The sequence below is a fragment of the Pieris napi genome, chromosome 9 (genome assembly GCF_905475465.1).
Source record: "Pieris napi chromosome 9, ilPieNapi1.2, whole genome shotgun sequence".
NCBI lineage: Eukaryota > Metazoa > Arthropoda > Insecta > Lepidoptera > Pieridae > Pieris > Pieris napi.
The window spans coordinates 1,719,473-1,738,920 of NC_062242.1; the positions used below are offsets into that span (position 1 = coordinate 1,719,473).

A 19,448-nucleotide genomic window follows, 5' to 3' on the forward strand; every position below is an offset into this window, starting at 1 on the left:
TGATGTAAAAGTCCATTTTATACTAAATAAACATTACTGAATGGATTTTAATGAGACTTTACAATATTACAGCTTATACATCAGATAAACACGGGCTACATTTTATAAAGATATCGTGTGAATTGTCCAAAATATCAAGTAAGTTGGAAAAAATCCACCATCTGCGAGCTATTCTGGTGTGCCCTGCCAAAACCACTTCAGTTACACGTATGTAATGTATGATGGAAATGATTATCCTAAATAGTCATACAAAAAAGCCCGCCACATTATATATATCTATATGTTATGTGTAAGCCATTATAGCCATAACTACAATAAAAATTGATAATTTATTTCTTTTGCACATTCGGTAGTAATACATTGATTCCTAAATGAAAATATATATTTTTATTGCTTCTGGTATTGAAAGTAGATAAAATGTATTTCACACTACATCATTTGTACAAATATTATTTTAACCCCGCGCAGACGAAGTGCAGGCACCAGCTAGTTACACCATAGATGAATAGCAGAAACAAGAATTCAGATTATTTACCTTACCTTCACAAATTCTTCAACTTTGATGATGCTATGCTCCTATTAGGGCAAGTGTGCTAAACACCTGTATACCTGGACAAATGGGTGGTTAAGTAGTTTCTCAGATAACTCTGTTCAAACTAACTCTTCAGCTTTATAATAATAGCTTAGATTGATAATTTTGTAATTTGGGTATGGGTTTGTTTAGCTTAGTTTACCAGCTTTCTTTACCAATTAACCCATATTTTTTGAGCTGAAGTTTGTTAGTGCTACTGGTCTGCAGCAAATATTTAAGTACTCTCCCATTTGTCAATTGGTGGTTGGATTCATATATTGGCATTAGTGTATGTACTAAATATAGGACAATCGGTAGTATTAAAACGACAAGATTTATTGAATAGTATTTATTGCTGTATTAATTTTATTTAAAACAAACAATCAGTACAATATACAAATACCTTTCTGGAAAATTAATTTTTAATTAAGATTTAAGCTACAAATATATTTACACTACAGGATGCTTAAATGACATGGCAATTCATTGTGAATATAGAAAATTACAAAAATTTAATTGGAGTTTTTTATTTCATATTGCTAAACATGTGTAAAAAAAGTATTTTCTATAGAAAATAGAATGCTTTACATAAACCAAAAACACACTTGATCAGTCAAATAACACTATTTTTTTAGTCAATCATCTCTTTTTCTGAAATTGTGATCGCAATGTAAGGAAAAGGGAAAGAACTATGTTTTCATAAAAAATAGATAATTAAACTTTTTATGAAAAAGGGCCACCAGCTATTAGAGCCAAACCTTTCAGATTTCATGGGACTAACTATTTTTACATATCAACAACTTTTTAATAAACTTCGGGGCCCACCATGACTGTCAAAATCTGCCAAGTGAATCCCGCTGACCTGCAACTGGCCATCTGCTAACCGGTTATGTTGTCTCTGGCCTAGAATGGATGTCATACGATATTACCGTTGATATATTAAAACAAGTAATTATTTTTGAAGTTATACTTCTTTAGGCGCGTTATGAAAAATTTATGAGAGTGAAATTTTACGATGCGCGCACACTGTGACACAAAATTAACAGAATGAAGTTGCCCACGGAAGATGCTACGGCATTGGACATAATTTAAAAACAACATTCGAATAATAATAGAATTTATGTTACACTTAAAGTAAGAGAATAATAATAAATATTTATTTATTTAATTTTTTAAATGTTAACTGAACTTTATTCACTCCTTTTCCAGTCTTTGATTATTTAATTGTAATTAATTATTTGCATGCTATCAAAAACTATTTTTAATAATGCCAAAGAAGTATAACTTCTTACGCGCGTACATAAGTACACGCACCCTTTTTTTAATAGGACACGCCCAGAACGAGGTTTTGTTAGTCTTCGTTGAGTCACGTGACCATTGTATTATATGTTAGCTCATTATAAACTAATGGACCGGCGCTAAGACGTCATGGTAGGCCCTATGTGTCGTGAAGAGATGAACGATTATGGCAAGAAAAAAGTAAATATTGCCTAAAAATCATGTGACCCGCTCAATTAATTATGAAATTACGATAAGTTAGTTGGCACGTTCTGGCCAAAAACCTAAATGGCTAAATGGGCTAGGTTAAATGTCTAAGGCATATTCTAAGGCAAACGAGTGTCTAAAATAAAATCTCAAATCGGCAACAATTTTAGCATTGTCCTCTTGGACTATATTGTAACCTGAAAGACTCCTTAGGTAAATCAAAGCTCCCTTACGTCAAACGGGAGTAATTTCACACTAAGTCTAGACTCTATTATCATAGAATCAGAGATCCTACAGATATTCGTTTTGTTTATTGTTTTTGATTGAGTTGCGATATACTTAGCCTAGAAAAACGGCCCATACACAAATGTCACTTTTAATTGACACAAGCGGTGCTTTATATATGTCACCGTAAAATTGTAAAAACCGTTAGATTGTTATCTATCTCGCGAGATTGTAAACTGTCGAAAGATTGTGAACCTCAACAAACTGCTTACAAATTAACGTATTATTATTCGGTAGTTATATGAAATTGTTGGGAAGTAAAATTAATCTGTAATTGACCAAAGAAGTTTGAATGATAACTAAGTTAGTGTAGTACAATCTACCAAATAATAATACGTTAAATTGTAAGGAGTACGCTGAGGTTCACAATCTTTCGACAGTTTATAATCTGGCGAGATAGATTACAATCTAACGGTGTTTACAATTTTACGTTAACGTATATAAGAATTACTATTGCACCAAATTGTACTAAATAGGTTTTTCACCGCTACAAATTTCATCGAAATCAGTCCAGTAAGATTACACATAAAAATTATATATTGTTACGTAACGATACCAAGTTTCTGTAAAGCTAGTTGAGCCGCATCGGCTTTCGCTTGTTTCTTATTCGCACTCGCAATAGCTGGTTGATATTCCACCCCAGCTACTTTTACCTGCAAAAACAAATCTTTTTTTATCACGGCCTATTTTAGTAAGTAAACTCTTTCTTTAAACAATTGGAGGTCGTACAGATACCGGCAAACATCTTGAACATTAAACAAGGGAGTGGGGGAAAGTTTGCGCAGCGCGTCAACTGATTTACCAATCACGCGATCGACACGTCACTCTCTCACATTCGACATCAAAATTTGTGAATTATTGTATATAATTGTTATACATAATAATAAATTACGCATTTTGATGAAAATCTTATATACTTGAGTAATTCATTCATTTCATTTCTTGCCATAAATTTTGTACTTAAAATTTCATTATAGATATCAAGACAATTAGTTAAACTATTGTGACGTAACAGGGTATTTAGCACTGCTGCGACCTTAAATTCCACGACAGCTCTCTTTACGTACCGACTCTTAACACACAACACTCTTAATAGACATAGACACATTTATTACTAACGAAACAAACAAATTAATAATCGAAAAAGAAAAATAACAAAAATTATTGAAAAATATTATTCCTTATAAGGAACAGATTAAGTGTGTGTGTGTGTGTTGTGGTTGTAACTGGCCTTTAGCATTATGCTGTGGAGCAGACGTGTTCCACAGCGCTGGTCATTATGCCAGAGACCATTAATGTAATTCACGTGTTTGTGTACCCTTTCTTACATCTTAATTTCGTATATAAATTCTGCTTATACTTAATGCAAAGAATACCACTTTTATAAATTTAAATAGCATTGAATGAATAAAGAAGAATCAAACTTACCCTAAAAAGGAAGTTTTTCTTATGATCCGGACCACATTCAAAACAGAGGTTGTATTCCGGAGGCCCCAACTTGTGCTTGGAACAATATTCCCCGAGCAAAGAGACCGGGTGCTTTCCACCCGCTATCAGTGGCGCTGGGCCTCGTCTACCCATCCTACTTTGTTTCATCTGAAATAAAAAAGGAATAGTTTATCTTTCTATGATTTCCAATTCTTTACCAAGAAGACTTTGGTAAAGGTTTTTGTTGAAATTTTGTAACTTTTTTAGTTTCGAAGACGTATATAAATGTCCCAACTTCATATAGATATTTAAGGAACTTTGAACCCAATATTTTTTTAATTATAAATATTTAAAGATCCTATATAATGTGGTATTCATTAAAAAATATAGATGGTCGCCAAAACACTACTAACCACTATATATTTCTTCCAATATTTCAAATCAAAACTAAATTAATGTAATTTAATTTATTTTTCACTTATGAATTATGTCGTGTAGTCATGAATATTGACGATATTAAAAAAATTTAAGGTCTCAGTTTCCTACTAGTTTTCAAATCAAGGGCTAAGAACGGGAAAGCTGTCATGAAACTCTTCTCCACTCTTTTAAATCGCCAAGTTTTTTGTTTCCAAAGAAATTGTAAAGAACTGCGCTCGTACTCCATAACATCCACGACACCGATCACTCTCAGTATCGCTATTGGAAGTTACATTGTAAAGACACTGTACGAGCCAAGGCATTTTGCTCACTCAGGCTTTCTTAGTTTTCCAAGCGTGGCGATTTCTTAAATAGTCGGGAGTTACTCCCCAAAAGTAAAGCCAGACGCAGGCACTCTCAACTTTTACTTTGCATTCATTCGATTCACAGCAATTCACTAAATCATTGGAGTTACGCCCCGAGAGCATAGCCAGACATAAGCACCCCGATTACCCAGGAACCGTACAGACACCATGCTTATCGTTAACCACACTTAACTTGTAAAATTAAAACAATAATATAAAATAATCTTAGCATCTGCACGCAAATATTAGGACGTACATACATAATACTGAGAACAAAACACAACACAAATTTGACAAAATTCACAGACATCACTAGAATTACCAACTCAAAGCCAAAAAAACGCAAAAATTTGACTTACTCCTTTATAATATCGGCTACTGACCTCTTCTTTAGCCTGTAAACCTCTCGTATCCAACTTGACCTCAAGTAAAAGAGGCTGCAACGTCCCAGATTCCTCTTTACCCAGGCCTTTGCCGGGAGTCCAACCCATCTTCTGGAGAAGGTGCATCCCCATACCCCCCTCGACGGGGGCAGCTCGAACGAGTTGGTCCTGAATAATTGACTCATTAATTTCCATTTCATTTGTAAAATTTTAGACAAAATTTCAATGATTTGCTTTCAATTTTCAGACATATTACAATTATAAATGTTACGAGAAATGTGAACATAAATTTATATAAATCCATTAAGTTTATAATTTAATATAGATCTGAAAACTGAAGCAAGTAGCCAATATTTTTGGGAATAATTAAAAATATATTGCAATTGATCTCCTTCTGAATACTTACCTACCGCAACAACAAAGACGACGTCGACGTCTAAGGCAGTGCTCGCTCCTTATCTTTTAAAAGCTGCAACAAATATTCATGAATTCCCCATAAAGGTGGACTCGGACCAAACAAATAAAATTGGTCCGAATCGACCTTAAGCCGAAAAATTCTTAAATCACTTGGCCAACATTCTGAGACGCTATTGTTAGGAATAGCAAAGAAACTACTCAGGGTGTCTCTTGTTTTTTTTTTAAAGTTTAAGATTAATCCCCTTTAAAAACTAAACCAGTAAACCGTCCTTTTTAAGTCGGTTTAAAAGATGCATTCAGAACACAATGCTTTTAATAATTCTTGCATTAATTTTGGATTCCAATTAACAAAACAATATCTTCTTTGAAAAAAAACTGTATTTTCATACTGGCACGAATAACAATACCTCTCTGAACATTGGCCTAATAGATTAAAGAAAAATTAAGCTTTCAAGAAAAGAAAAAATTACCAACATTGGGGAAAACAGAATATTTGTTTGCGATGTGATATCTAATATGCCAATTGGCATAAGAGTTACCACATTGCCTAAGTGTAACGATTGAACTAACTAGTTCTTACGTTACACGAAACATTGTGTTTTGGTTACAAGAACATTCAAATTCCAAAGGATTTGAGTAAGGCTTTTTAATTTGTCAATCATATCTAACATTTGTTGAACCGTTTACAAACGATCAATCACAACGTAAACTTCTTTTATTAATAGGATTTAGAAAAATTAAACCAATTTCAAATATCTGTGGATAATATACCTAGGTATTATAATAATATAGACCACAAGCCCATGAACAAAAAATACCAGTGAAATGACCCAACCTGAATTACGCTTAGAAGGCTGTTACTATATCTGAAAATAGCTCTGAGCACTGTGCCGTCATTTCTGAGCGGTACATGTGAGTACGTGAGTGAATGGACTTTCTCAGGTACAATGGGGGAATTTCGACTAATTATTAATGTACGGCTTTGTTATAAGTGTATAGATGATTAAAAATAAATGTCGAAAAACCTAGTGCCGTACAAAAGTGATGGTGCCGGAAGTCGGTGCAAATTTTTAATTCGACGACAGTTGCAGAAGCAATATAGGTCATTTATTACTGTACGGCATTTGTGTGATTCCTTTTGGACACATATACAGATACTTTACCCGTAAACGCCGTACATATTCCCAGCGGAGCGGTCGAAAGCGAAGGGTCGGAACCCTACCCCTACATACCCATATATATACATAGACTATTTTCAGATATGGTAACAGCCTTCTAAGCGTAATTCAGGTTGGGTCATTTCACAGGTATTTTTTGTTCATGGGCTTGTGGTCTAATATGCGTAAAAACAGAACCGATTTTCATAAAACTTGGACCTTGGACTGGTATACTTGCTTTAAATCAAAGAACTCAATATGACTTAGTTTTGCACTTGCTTGTGAACCTAAATAGATCGTTATAACTTCCATATTTTTGAGGTCCCTTAAAATGTGTTTGCCAATTCTGTTCCATACGGCTTAGAAAAATTTCAATTTCCATAAGAATGATTCTATAAAAAAAGCTGTATGCATGAACAATATAATGGCAACATGGTTTGTTTTATCATTTTAATCAGATAGTTATCGCTTATCAAATACGTGATGCTCATTCATTTCGATATATGATACGTGAATCTATATATGCAATTGCTATCACAATAGAAAATAGATTAAATATTGTATTTATTCACTAAAAAAATATGCATTTTATGGTGATTTTTTTCCGTCTTGAATCTGTTTTGAAATGAAGTTTGCTTTAGCGGAGAAATATTTTGCATATTTATTTTGAAAGTTTCATTAACATCTCAAAGTTTATATTGACTAGTCAGCGTATGAAATCATTTTTCACGTATATCGTTTGTGAACGTGTCTGTATACGTTACTAACGTGCACGTTCAAGAACTGAACAAAATATTCCTCTATATAGTTGTAATTTTATTGGTAGGACCAAATATCCAAAACTGCTGAAATGATTTTAAAATCTCATAATTTTTTACAGGATTTGAGGTTTCTGTTTAAGATAGGTTAATTTTGTATGTAATTGTAACCAAGACACATAAACAAAGGGTCGGGCGATATAATAGCTCGTATTATAACTCCCGACCACGAGGCCCGCCAAGACGCCAGCTGAAAGAAAAGTCGGTGAGGTAGCATGCGTTTAAGGAAACCATAACCCAAAATATCTTTTACTAGACTAATTGGTAGATACAGAAAACCTTAAGGAATAATTGTAGCGAAGAGGTGTTGACTAAGGGGTCCCTATGTGCTTTTTTGAATTAAGACAAAAAGTGATTTATATATAATTATATATATCTACTGTCTGAAATTTTATCGAAAAAACTAGCAAGGAAATAGCTTTAAATTGTGTTTAACATAGCGATATTGTTTAAATAAATTAGATATAAAACAATTAAAGATTAGGTCTTAGGTTCACGGGTTCTGGTTTTCTTAAACGGCACACTTTGATTTATCACAAGATACGTCTAAACAGACATATTTTGTGATAGAAAAATCACCCAGGTTTTGCAGAAAAAAATACTTGTACCATGCAAGTTTTGAGAAATCAAATCAAAAATTCAAATCATCTGTTTACTGTGTAGTGTATGTCTAGTATAACTACGATTCAACCTTTATCTGTCATTTGTCACTGACAATTTTCTTTCGGATAAAAAATCTCGTATCATAGTTTTTAACTATACTTGTAGAACACGTTTCCATGTTAGAGTCCCAGCCACCAAAGATGTCAAAGAATCGTGAAAAATGAACTAACTTTGACAAGTCGGCCATGTTGTTTAGTGATGCCATCTTGGGGGTTCCCCTCTCCCAAATTTAGGGGGAATCAAGATGTACAGGGTTTTTTTAAGGATGTACATTTATTTTGGGGTATTCCTTACTTTTTTTGAATTATTAAGTTATCTTACAATTATTGATTTATATATTATTTTTTATCACCCTCGCTTTACTAAAGAACGCAATTCCTAATTTCGTGTAAAGCTTTTGTTACCCTGTAAGCCGCGTCTACGGGACTTCTTTTGTGGCACGGACTTTAACAGTATAAATAAATTTATGACACGAACAAAGTGTCAACTGTCAAACATCAACCAACATATTTTTTTTTTTTGCACCTTGGAACGGTAATTTGGTTAAATTGCTCTCATTGTCATCACAAAAATAATTTTCAAAATCTAATTAAAATTTAGGAAGTTTTTTATTGTATTTATTAACTTCATTCTATATTCTATGCATATTTGTTTATCTATTGTCATCTATCCTTTTTAAAGTTATGACTTTTAACCCGATCTTTTATAATTAAAAAACACTAAATGATTTCGAAAAAGCCATTAATTTGTTTCGAATATAATGTGTATTGTGCGAGTAAAACATATGTGTAATTTGTGTCTGTTACCTTCTTAGCCCAAGCCTGACTGCCCGAAGCGAGTTCCCTCGGCGTGAGTATGTTTGCTCCTGTCGACCCCGTAAACTGACCGAGAGAATTCGTTGACGGCAGAGAACTAGCTGACCAACCGAACTGGAAGTTAAAAACATTGGCATTCAGAAAGAGTTCTTGTAAGCTGTAGATCAGCTGCAGCCCAGGTACTTTCATTTCCATTCGGATATTAAACAAAGCTAGAGAGCGTTCAAGTATGTGGAGAGTTAAGTACTGGAAAGTCGAAAATAATATCATTTACAAAAAGAGCCCCCCCCCCCCCCTCCAAATTCGTTACGTAATACTTGAACGTTCCCCTAGTTCAATAATCTATATATATAAAAAGAAAATGGTGTTCGTTTGAGGCTCTTTCACACTTAAACCACTGATCGTATCGACATGAAACTACCACCATTCGATGCGAAATTTTTCCTAGATGGTTTATTTTTTTAATTCCAACGTTCCTTCATTTTTTTATTTCTGTTTTACTTTTATGAAAATTTTTCCCGCTAATAAAAACAAAAGAGGCTTCCTAGAACCGCAAAACGTCAACTTCTGTTAAAAACTCGATTTTCGAAATATTTCAATTTTCTTAGCGGGAAGTTAAAAAGAAGAATAATAAAAATATGAAATAAAATAAAATAATGAAACATAAAATTTATTTTAATTCGTCCAGCAAAGCGGGCGCGAAACGGCTAGTGCAATATAAGTTTAAACAAGTATTAAATAAGTCAGTATAAATATATGACGTAACAGCTTGTTAACATAAAAAAAAAGAAATACAGTTAAAATTTGTAATAGTTTAAACAAATATAGCTTTTTATTTTATACTTTTCAAAATAATTTTTGTGTTTGAGACATGTCAATCGCACAATAGGAAGATCCCATTGGTGCGCCGTGATTCGAACGCAGGACCTCAGGAGCACGCAGATATAAAAAATATACTTACACCACTAGTTGTAGATAATTCAATTTCTTCTTGTTCCTTGCGAAGCAAAGACAGCTTTTGAGTAACGATGGCGGCCATGTCCTAAAAGAGAATAATTAAATATTATTTATTAATTATTTTATTCATTTTTATTAATATTCAATTTCTCTAACAAACAACAACATTTCTGTTTAACTCGGCAAACTATGTTTTACCATATTAAGATATAGTATTGTCTTTGATTAACATAACTCATAACATTTAAAGAAAAACGCTTTTTACCGGATTAAAGTTATGTATTATTTAAATTTACAACTATTTGGCATTTAAATTTATCCGACGTTTCGCGTGCTTTACAGCGTGCGTGGTCACGGTCACCGTGAATTTATAATAATACATAACTTTAATCCGGTAAAAAGCGTTTTTCTTTACATATTAAGATAATTTGATAATATCTGGGGAAAAGATGGCTGGCGATTGCAAAAAAAATAAAATTGTGGAATCATAAAAATAAATACAACATTTTATTGATGTCTTGTGCCGTGGTATATTTGTTTTTTTTTATGGAATTAAATAAAGATAATAATATACCTTTATTTAATTCCTTAATATACTTTTTTGTTTATAATATTTATTAACAAAAAAGCTTAAAAATGTAGGGTTATATGTATTTTTTAATGCAAAATTAAAATACATATGTCCAAATCAAAATTTTCCTAAAATTAAAAAATATTCCCATTCTGTGTAGTATAGGGATTTTTACATTAAGACATACACATATTACTCTATTGACAAAATAAACAGGATAAATTAACAGAGTAAGTTTTTTTTTATGGTTTGGTATTAAAAAATACATCTTTATTTATTTATATATACTACTGTACGTCTGTATGTCACTGAACTCCTCTTAAACGGCTGGACCGATTTGAATGTATTTTTTGTACGCGTTTGGGTAGCGTCCTGGATTGTTTAGCTCTTGGCGCGTAACCAAACAATCTGGGTTCGATTTCCAGTCTGTCCGAATTATTTTTTATTTGCCAAAATATATATATATTTGTTACAAACCTCCATTTTTCAATTGCGATATTATCGTTATATATTAAAACATAGTTTGCCCGTTCAGCTAGTTCATACTTTTTTTATTCTCCCGTTATTGTTTCTTAATAGTTTTTTTATTTATTTATTGAAATTTCAACATAAATAAAAACCAGTAACATAATTTTTTTGAGAAACTACTGGCGGCCTTATCGCAAACAAGCTATATCTTCCAGGCAACCAGTAAGTCGAAATAAATACTAGGGATAAGTGCATAACTAAGTTAGTTTGACACATACTTCGCATTAATATACGAAATATAAGTAATAAATGTATAATAAAAAAAAACACTGACCACAGCTGGATGATCTGCGGGCATTACTTGAGGTCCGGGAGGCATCAAAGCCGGAACTGAGGTCAAATCTGTAAAAACAATATTTCCGACAATTTATATTTAGTAAATGCGATTTTAAATATAATAGAAATTATCGAATCCTGTTTCCGCTGAAAGGAAAAGAGAACGCAAGACTTTCATCTGCGTCCAATATTTGTGTGAAATATTTCTCCTTTTATATTAAAAAAGAGATTTAATTGAAGAACTTGCCCATACACAACATTTGACGTAGATTTGTTTTGTGGGAGCAAAACAATTTCATATTTTGGAGTTCCGCGCGTAATTGCCTATGGGTAAAACATTATCTTTGTAGATATTAATATGTACGTTCTATAATACTGTACAACATTTTGCTCTATCATCCATAGTTTCCCCGAGATGAAAGATTTTTTATGGGTAATTTTTGAAGTGAAAACTTCTTTAGCGGCGTTGTACACTTTTATTGGAATGAGTAAAAAAAACTCGCGTCAGGACACGTGACCTGATCGAAAATTCGTAAGACGCATGGAGAGTAGACAGCTGGCGCGGCGTTTTTAATGTAATATAAATTGCCATGTTTGTGTACGATAGCGCAATAAATAAATATTGTAGTCTACACATAAATGATAGTACTTTTATACTGATAATTAAAGCAATTCATGCAAAATTATTCCATAACCATTCCAAAATATCAAAAATGCACAACGTTATTATTCAAGTACACTGTACTGTATTCACTTCTGCCGGTACTCCTGAAGTGCAAACCGTCGTTTTTTTATTTTCACACTATGGGGTTATATTATTGCATTTTTATTAGGGATTCCTATTTAATGTCATATAGCCTATGTCAGTCAGTGAAGATTGAGTAGTTTTAGTGTGAAAACATTACAAACATACATAACAAATGTTTCCTCTTTATAATATTAGTATAGATTCATGTATAATAAAATTTCCGATACATACGACTTCCCGTAGTAAAACTCTTCATATAGGCCGGAGGTGTCGTCGATGGAGCCGGTACTGCCAGGGGTTCGTCTTTTCTAAGAACAATATACCATTTTAATTACGCGCAAATAGAAAAAAATACGAAGTACTTCATAAAACTTCAACTGACAATACAACATGTAAACTTCTAACTTGACATACAGGAGAGTCCTACTTAGCTACTACTTTACTCAGAACATGAACCAATATCATCAAATCAAAAAAAAAAAATCATTTCGTCAATGTTCGACGAAATGTTCGAAGGTGAATTAAAATATTATTATTTTGTCCATACTTTTAGATGGTAAAAAGGACTTATTTATTAATAACATAAATAAGTCCTTACTTCATTCATTTAAATGACATAAAAGTCTAAGAACAAACATTTTTTTTTTGACATACGAGGTTATCATTCTACAGTGACGATATAATATAAAAAAACATAAAATACTCACTTATTGTTAATAGGATCGAATCCCAATTGAAGTTTTTCCGGTTTAGAATTCAGCTTCGCAATTTGCTGAAAAATATTACATATTATTATTTTTAGTAATATGAACAAATATATAGATATATAGAAACAGGTTACATAAGTTATTAGGCAAAGACCTTATCGCTAGCAAGCGATTTCATCCGGGCGACTCTAGAATGGAAAAAAAAAGGAAACACCAACTAAAGGTGAGAAAATTAACAAAATATTGATAGTGTCATCACATTTATATTTAATTTGCATACCATATTATCCTTTTTAGGCGAAACAGGAACCCATTCAGAGGCTTTCTCCCGATGCTGACTTCCGGAAGAGACCGGAAACTGAAGCCTTAGTTCGTCCTTGTTGGCTATGGGTAATGTACTCGACTTTAATGGGAGGGGCGCTCCACCCTGGAATTATTTTTTTTTTAAATTTAAATCCATTTAAACCTACTTCAAAGAAAGAGGTTATCTGGATTTGAAATTAAAGCACAATTATATAAAATTTTGTAAAAGTATGTATGTATATATTCACAATTTCTCGGAAACTAAAAATATCGAATTGAATATTCAATATTAAAAAAAAATGTAGCAAACGGGCTGAAGGCTCACCTGATGTGAAGTGATACCGCCGCCCATAGACAATCACTTTGCCACAGGGCTCGTTAGTGCGTTGCCGGCTTTTAAGAATTAGTGTAGTAGTACTTTTCGTGAAGGACCCTAAATCGAATTGGTTCGAAAATACTTCAGTAAGCAGCTGGTTCCGCATAGTGATGCGCGGCAAAAACTGCTTTAGAAAACGCTCAGTTGTGGAACGACGGACGTCGAGGTGATACGGCTGGTATTTCGTATTCTGCCTCGACGTCTGATGATGAAACTCACCCTTATATTCATAACAATGGGCGCTTTCTCCTTAACAAGAAATGGATGGTGGAATGCAATAGTGTCCTCGTTGTCGCTGTCGCCCTCGTTGGACGATACAGACGATAATTCACCAAGAGCCTCCTTTTTCGATAGATGCTTGCAGAAATCCGTCAATTCGTCCACCGATTTACCTACATTCAATAATAATAGATAATATTAGGTCTGGGCCTCAGATTTCTGTATCTGTTTGATGATCATAATGTAATAGGCAAGTAGGTGATCAGCCTTCTCTGCATGACACACATCGACTTATGGGCCTAATACAAGACGGTTTCCTCACGATGTTTTCTTTCACCGTACGAGCGAATGTTAAATGCGCACATAAAAAGAAACTCCATTAGTGCATGACCGGGGATCGAACCAACGTGCACAGGGATGAGAGTCGCATACCACTAGGCCAACGCTACTCTATACACTCAGATTTCATGATAATTTTTTCATATGGATATACTAATTAAAGAGCCAGTAGGTGGTACATGGCAGAAAGTGGCACAATGCTTAGAGGAATGATGGGATTTGGAGGAGGCCTTTGTCAAAAAAGGGCATGCAGATACTGAAAGAAGATTGAAATAGAAACGTGTTTAAATGTTCTAGTATCTAAATTGAAAGGCAGGCAGGAAACAATTTGAAAAATACATTTTAAATGCGATTCAAAACGTAATTACCTCCAGACTGTATAGCAGCCATGACCTGATTTCTTGTGTGTGGCGGAAGAGCAGCTGCCCCAGCTGGGACTGCACCATTCTTGAGCATATTGATGGCATTACGCCTTGCCACTTCCAGCAGGCGTTTCTTCTCACTGTCCGCTAACTTCACACCGCTAAAAGATTTATCACTTTCACATAGTTTCAGTAGGAAATTTTGATGCAATACATAAATAGGTCTGTGCATTCAAAATAAACGCAAAGATATCATTTAAAAATTCATACTACATACTACATATAAACAGAATAAAAATCCATTTTTGTATGTACTATAAATTGTTAACTAATTTATATATTAGTACAGTTAGTGGCCAACTACAAAATTAATAAAAAATGGTTGTCTGTAAAGTCGGTTTAAGGACGATAGTTTAACGTGATAACTGATACCGCTATAACAAAACATTGATGAAATGATTACATAATTTTATGAATAAAATTGAATAATTTCTATTAAATTATCACTATTTTGTATGGATACAAAGAATGAGTGCATCCTCGGACGCATTGGCCAATCGAGTGGAAGAGAGATAGATGCGGCGCAAGTGTACAATGAGTCATACTTTTTCGTGCGTGCACACGGCGTTCATTTATTAACATTAGACGATGTCACGTCAAAAAAAAAAGAGACATATTTAAAATAATTACCCATTGCTAATGTAGTCATAGACAAATTCTCCTATAATAAGTTATGCATCAATGGGACATAGATTTCATTTTTCTATGTAAGACAAAAATAAGTTCAACTTCAGCCTTCTAAATTAACTATATATTAAAAGTATTATTATTAAATTTATCTTGATTTAACTTAAAGATGTTTGAACAACATGTATTTATTTATTTTCACTTCGTTGCAAATAAAAGAAACAATACATAAAAATTATAAGGGATGCAACGGGCGGCCTTATCGCTAATAAGCGATCTCTTCCAGGCGACCCTAGTTAAGAGAAAAACTAAAAAAAGAAACATGATGCGTGCGAGAGAGAAGTGCAGAACCAAATGTTATATAAAAAATATATATATATATACAATATATAATATATACTTTAGATTAAGGTTCTATATAGAACCTTAATCTAAAGTAATACAACAAAAAAATATTAATAACAGGCTAAAAACTTAAAAGCTAATCTTACAAATTCATGAACAGCGAATAGTGATATAAAAGGAAACATAAGAATTATACAAGTCACGATTGATGAGGATAGGATAAGGTTAAGAGATGATTATACAGAAGAGTTTTAAAAGATGACAGAGAGGTAGCCAATCGTACGGAGTCGGGCAGCGTATTCCACAACTTAATGGCGGATATCGTAAATGAATTGCCTAAGAAGGATGAAGTGTGGGATGGAATTTCCAATAAACATCTATTAGAAGAGCGTAAGAAGGACCTAAGAATTTGAAGTGATTTTTGAGGAAGAAGGGGTTTTCGGATTGAAAAGAATTGAATATAGAATTGTAACACGTATCCAGGCTGAGGTTCAAAGACATGTTCCATCAAGGAATTAACTCACTTTCTTTTTTAGTTTTTTAACTAATAGAAGAAAAACTTTTACTCAAACTGTAATTCATACCTTCTACTACTTCTATGCCGAGGGGATGGATGTCTAGGATAGTGCCGACTTCTTGATGTGGACCTATGTCTGCTTCTCGACCTGGTCTTCCATCTAGACTTAGATTCAGATCTTCGTCTCCTGGAACTCTTGGAGTGGCTTCTTCGTCTAGATCTTGAGCTTGATCTATGTCTATGCCGGCGAGATGGTGAACGAGACCGTGAGCGTTTCTTACTTTCGGACCTGAAAGCATTTATGACATATATTTTAAATGACAATATCTTAACAACTAGTTTATTTAGTTTCAGTGAAGTGACAAGCTTTTAATAACTTTAACTAAATCATTACTAAAATGCTAAATAATTTATAATTTCATTTCATAATCATTTAAATAAAATTTATCACAGTAAAAAATCAAAATCTCTTATGCAATTATATTTTTTTTTGTAAACTCCCTTTTCATAAAACCTAAACCTTAAAAACAATAATACTATATATTATATGATAATGCAAGTTAAGTTTGGTTGACTGTTGTTGTAGTGTGTTCAAACATATGGTAAATGAAAACCTTTTTTTATTAAGCTGGATGTCAACTAGCTTTAATCATCTAAAATATGAGCTCATAATTAACATATAATTATTGGTAGTGGGGTCGCGAATGAATAACTGACTTAGCTTTTTTAAGGGTTGTTAAATCTAAGGGCCACTTCAATACAGGTGGAGTCAACCTTGTCAGAAATTATTATCGGAAACAAGAATGTTATTACAATTTATGAGTGTGGGAAAAACTAAAGAACTCATTTTGGCTTCATGTGTGCTAACATTTAGTTTGCGCTTCTAATTATTAAGTAAAATATATATACGTAACATAAGTAATGTTAGGTTACATAACTTGCATAATATGTTTTAAATAAAATACTAATCTGTATTTTGTCACCATAGGCCATGGGCCAATCAAATACCAAGAAAATAGGAGATAACTGAGTAATAATGTAAACACCTAAATAACACATACATATTTAGTTTTTATTTAAAATTGGCTATCTGGGTATAACCCACCACACATCTATCATCATGTCACATATGAGAATTTCTAATTTAATAGAATAATATTTGTACCTAAGTATAGTTATTATTGTAATTTATGTTGATACTACTGTGTACAACAGTTATATAAATTACAAATTATACTTAGTGTTATTGTTATCTTAAAAAATATAATGGGTTGTAAAATAAAAACCATATCATAGAGCAAGTGAAGAATACATCTTTTTACACTTCAATTAACTTAATCTACTTAATGTGTAAAGTTAAGTAACAAGAACTTTATCTAGATTTGTACATAAACCTTCAAATACATTTTGAGAGTACAGTCAAAACCGTTTACAACGACTTTGTTTAGAACAACATACCAATTATATTGACCAACGTCATCGGCTGTTACAACCAAATATAAATAGTCCCTTCAATGTCGTTATAACAGATTTTTATTGCAGAAGAATTACATACCTTCCTTTGGATTTACTCCTGTCTCTTTTAGATAACTTATGTGAGCTATCACTTTTATTTTTCTTTGATAACTTTTCATCTGCATCAGGACTGAAATTTGTAATTAATTTGTTAACATTAGTTATTACACATCTCTATAGCTTTTAAGTCACTTCAGCAATATACCATCATTATGGTCACTTAACATACAAAACACTCATTATATATTTTTTATAAAACATATATGTAATAACAAAATAAAATTTCCTGGATGGACCTAATTTCAAATTGATCACTTAATAAAATCTGTTTTTTTTTAATACTACCACAGTAGATTACCACAAGCTCACCTTTAAAGTATGGAAAACATTGAAATAATCAACTTACACTTTTATATCCTCTGCTGCTTTTTTTAACATTCCACCTGGGTCTGATGACTTAGGGAATTGTGAATTGGAGTCTTCATCTTTCTCTGAGCTACTGGACGTATCTGTATACTCTCCATCCTCTACTTTCTCAGCTTTTTTCCTAGCCTCTTCTTCAGCTTTCTTAACTGTCTCTTCAAAGACAGCACTGAATTTCAAATTCTTAATTTGAATTTTACCTTTGGCTTTGTCATTTTCCGAATCACTTTTTTTCTCAAGCTTATGACGCAAATCGCTAGAATCAAGTTTTTCATCTTTTGGATATTCTGGCATAGGAATAAGGCTTGCATCAAGTGCTTCAAGTGGTGGTGATAAGCTACGCTCAACACTCGCACTTTTTTTTATAACTTTAGTCCTTTCTTCGCGCTTTATTCTATACTCTTCTTTAATTTGAGGTTCACGTTTAACAATGGGTTCAGATTTTTTTTTTGTATCACTTTCAGACTTTACCTTAACTGGCTCCTTAATGCGATGAACTGGTGGGGTGCGAGCTACTCTGCTCTTTTTTGATTTACTTTTTTTCCGCTTTTTATGTTTGCGAGAGTAATCGCCATCGGAATCACTACTACTCGAACTTCGGCTGCGTTTTTTCTTTTCTTTCTTGTGTTTCTTCTTGCTTTTCTTTGATTTCTTAGACGTTATATTTTCTAACTTCGGTGGATCTGCATTAAAAGCACTAAATAGTTCGGAGAGTATTTCATTCGAAGATTTTTTGGTATCATCTTTTTTGCGATCAGGTGTTGTTTTTTCCCTTTTAATTAATTGCTCAATTTTATCTATTAATGATGTCATGGTTACAATTTTACACAAAGAAACAAGGCAACATCACAATTTACACATTATTCATAGCAACTTTATTTACGCCGATATAACTAAAGTTAAAAACAATATATATTAGAAGACAATGTGTTTAGCTTTTCCGCCATATTGAAACTGACTTTAGTCAACTCAAACTCAAACATCACATTTCTCTATGCCAAAACAGATGACAATCAATTGTCAAATGTCAACATTGACAATTGACAGAGAAAAATATATAAAGCGTATATACTACGATTTTTAATTCCGTAATATTGGCTAATACACCAACCGTGCCAGAACCATAAAGAGAAAAAAATCCGTAGAATTCTGACAGCTATCATTTTTTGACATGTAAGAGATGGCAAACATTTTTGGCCAGGCACATTTTTCAATTTCAATACGAGTCTGAACATCTGAGTCTATACATACATTTTATTTGTTAGTGAACGTGATTTAACGGCGAGGGATAATTAAGTCCCTTTTCATCACCTACAGTAAAACCGCACAAGTTAAGATGACATTTTATTTTATTAAAAAGGTTTACTAAACCTGGAATTAGTAGGCAGTTATGCCAGCTACTAAATAAAAAAAAGTAATTAAAGTTAAGTCGATATATTGTTCGTGGTATTGAAATATTTTTTAATTTGTATTAGGTCAATTGAGTAAGTAAATATTTAGATATTCCTTTTTGTAGGTAAAACATAAAAAATACGTAGGATTTTATTTTTTATTGCCCTCAAATGGGTCAAATTTGTTAAAATTTATAAATTTTTGGCCTTCATTGACCGTTTTGGTTAAAACCCCGTTCATTGTTTGAAACCAGTATCCAGGATAACGGCATTTTTTACTAATAAGGTTACTACGTGAGCGATTTTCAGTAATGGTAATATTCAGAGTATAACAGTGTTTGACTTACAGAAGTCATATTTAGAGCTACACCAGACTCTGA

At 32.8% G+C, this 19,448-nt stretch overlaps 1 protein-coding gene across 7 annotated transcripts; it reads right to left on the bottom strand.

Moving 5' to 3' along the window:
- Positions 1-918: 918 nt before the first annotated feature.
- On the bottom strand, positions 919-18,641 carry LOC125052315 (protein Son). Of its 7 annotated transcripts, none has more exons than XM_047653075.1 (15): positions 17,661-18,641; positions 17,295-17,384; positions 15,807-16,028; positions 14,197-14,351; positions 13,490-13,662; positions 12,872-13,018; positions 12,592-12,656; positions 12,116-12,192; positions 11,135-11,202; positions 9,766-9,846; positions 8,796-8,918; positions 4,911-5,102; positions 3,770-3,937; positions 2,893-2,994; positions 919-1,474 (listed from the first exon to the last, which is right to left on the bottom strand). In XM_047653075.1, exons 1-15 carry the CDS (start codon positions 18,488-18,490, stop codon positions 1,451-1,453), a joined length of 2,517 nt encoding a protein of 838 aa, XP_047509031.1. In that variant the 5' UTR covers positions 18,491-18,641; the 3' UTR covers positions 919-1,450. The 7 variants fall into 7 exon arrangements, with proteins under 7 accessions (XP_047509031.1, XP_047509034.1, XP_047509029.1 ...); XM_047653078.1 differs by having other exon boundaries at positions 4,935-5,102; positions 17,661-18,640; XM_047653073.1 differs by having other exon boundaries at positions 2,898-2,994; positions 17,661-18,640.
- Positions 18,642-19,448: the final 807 nt, after the last annotated feature.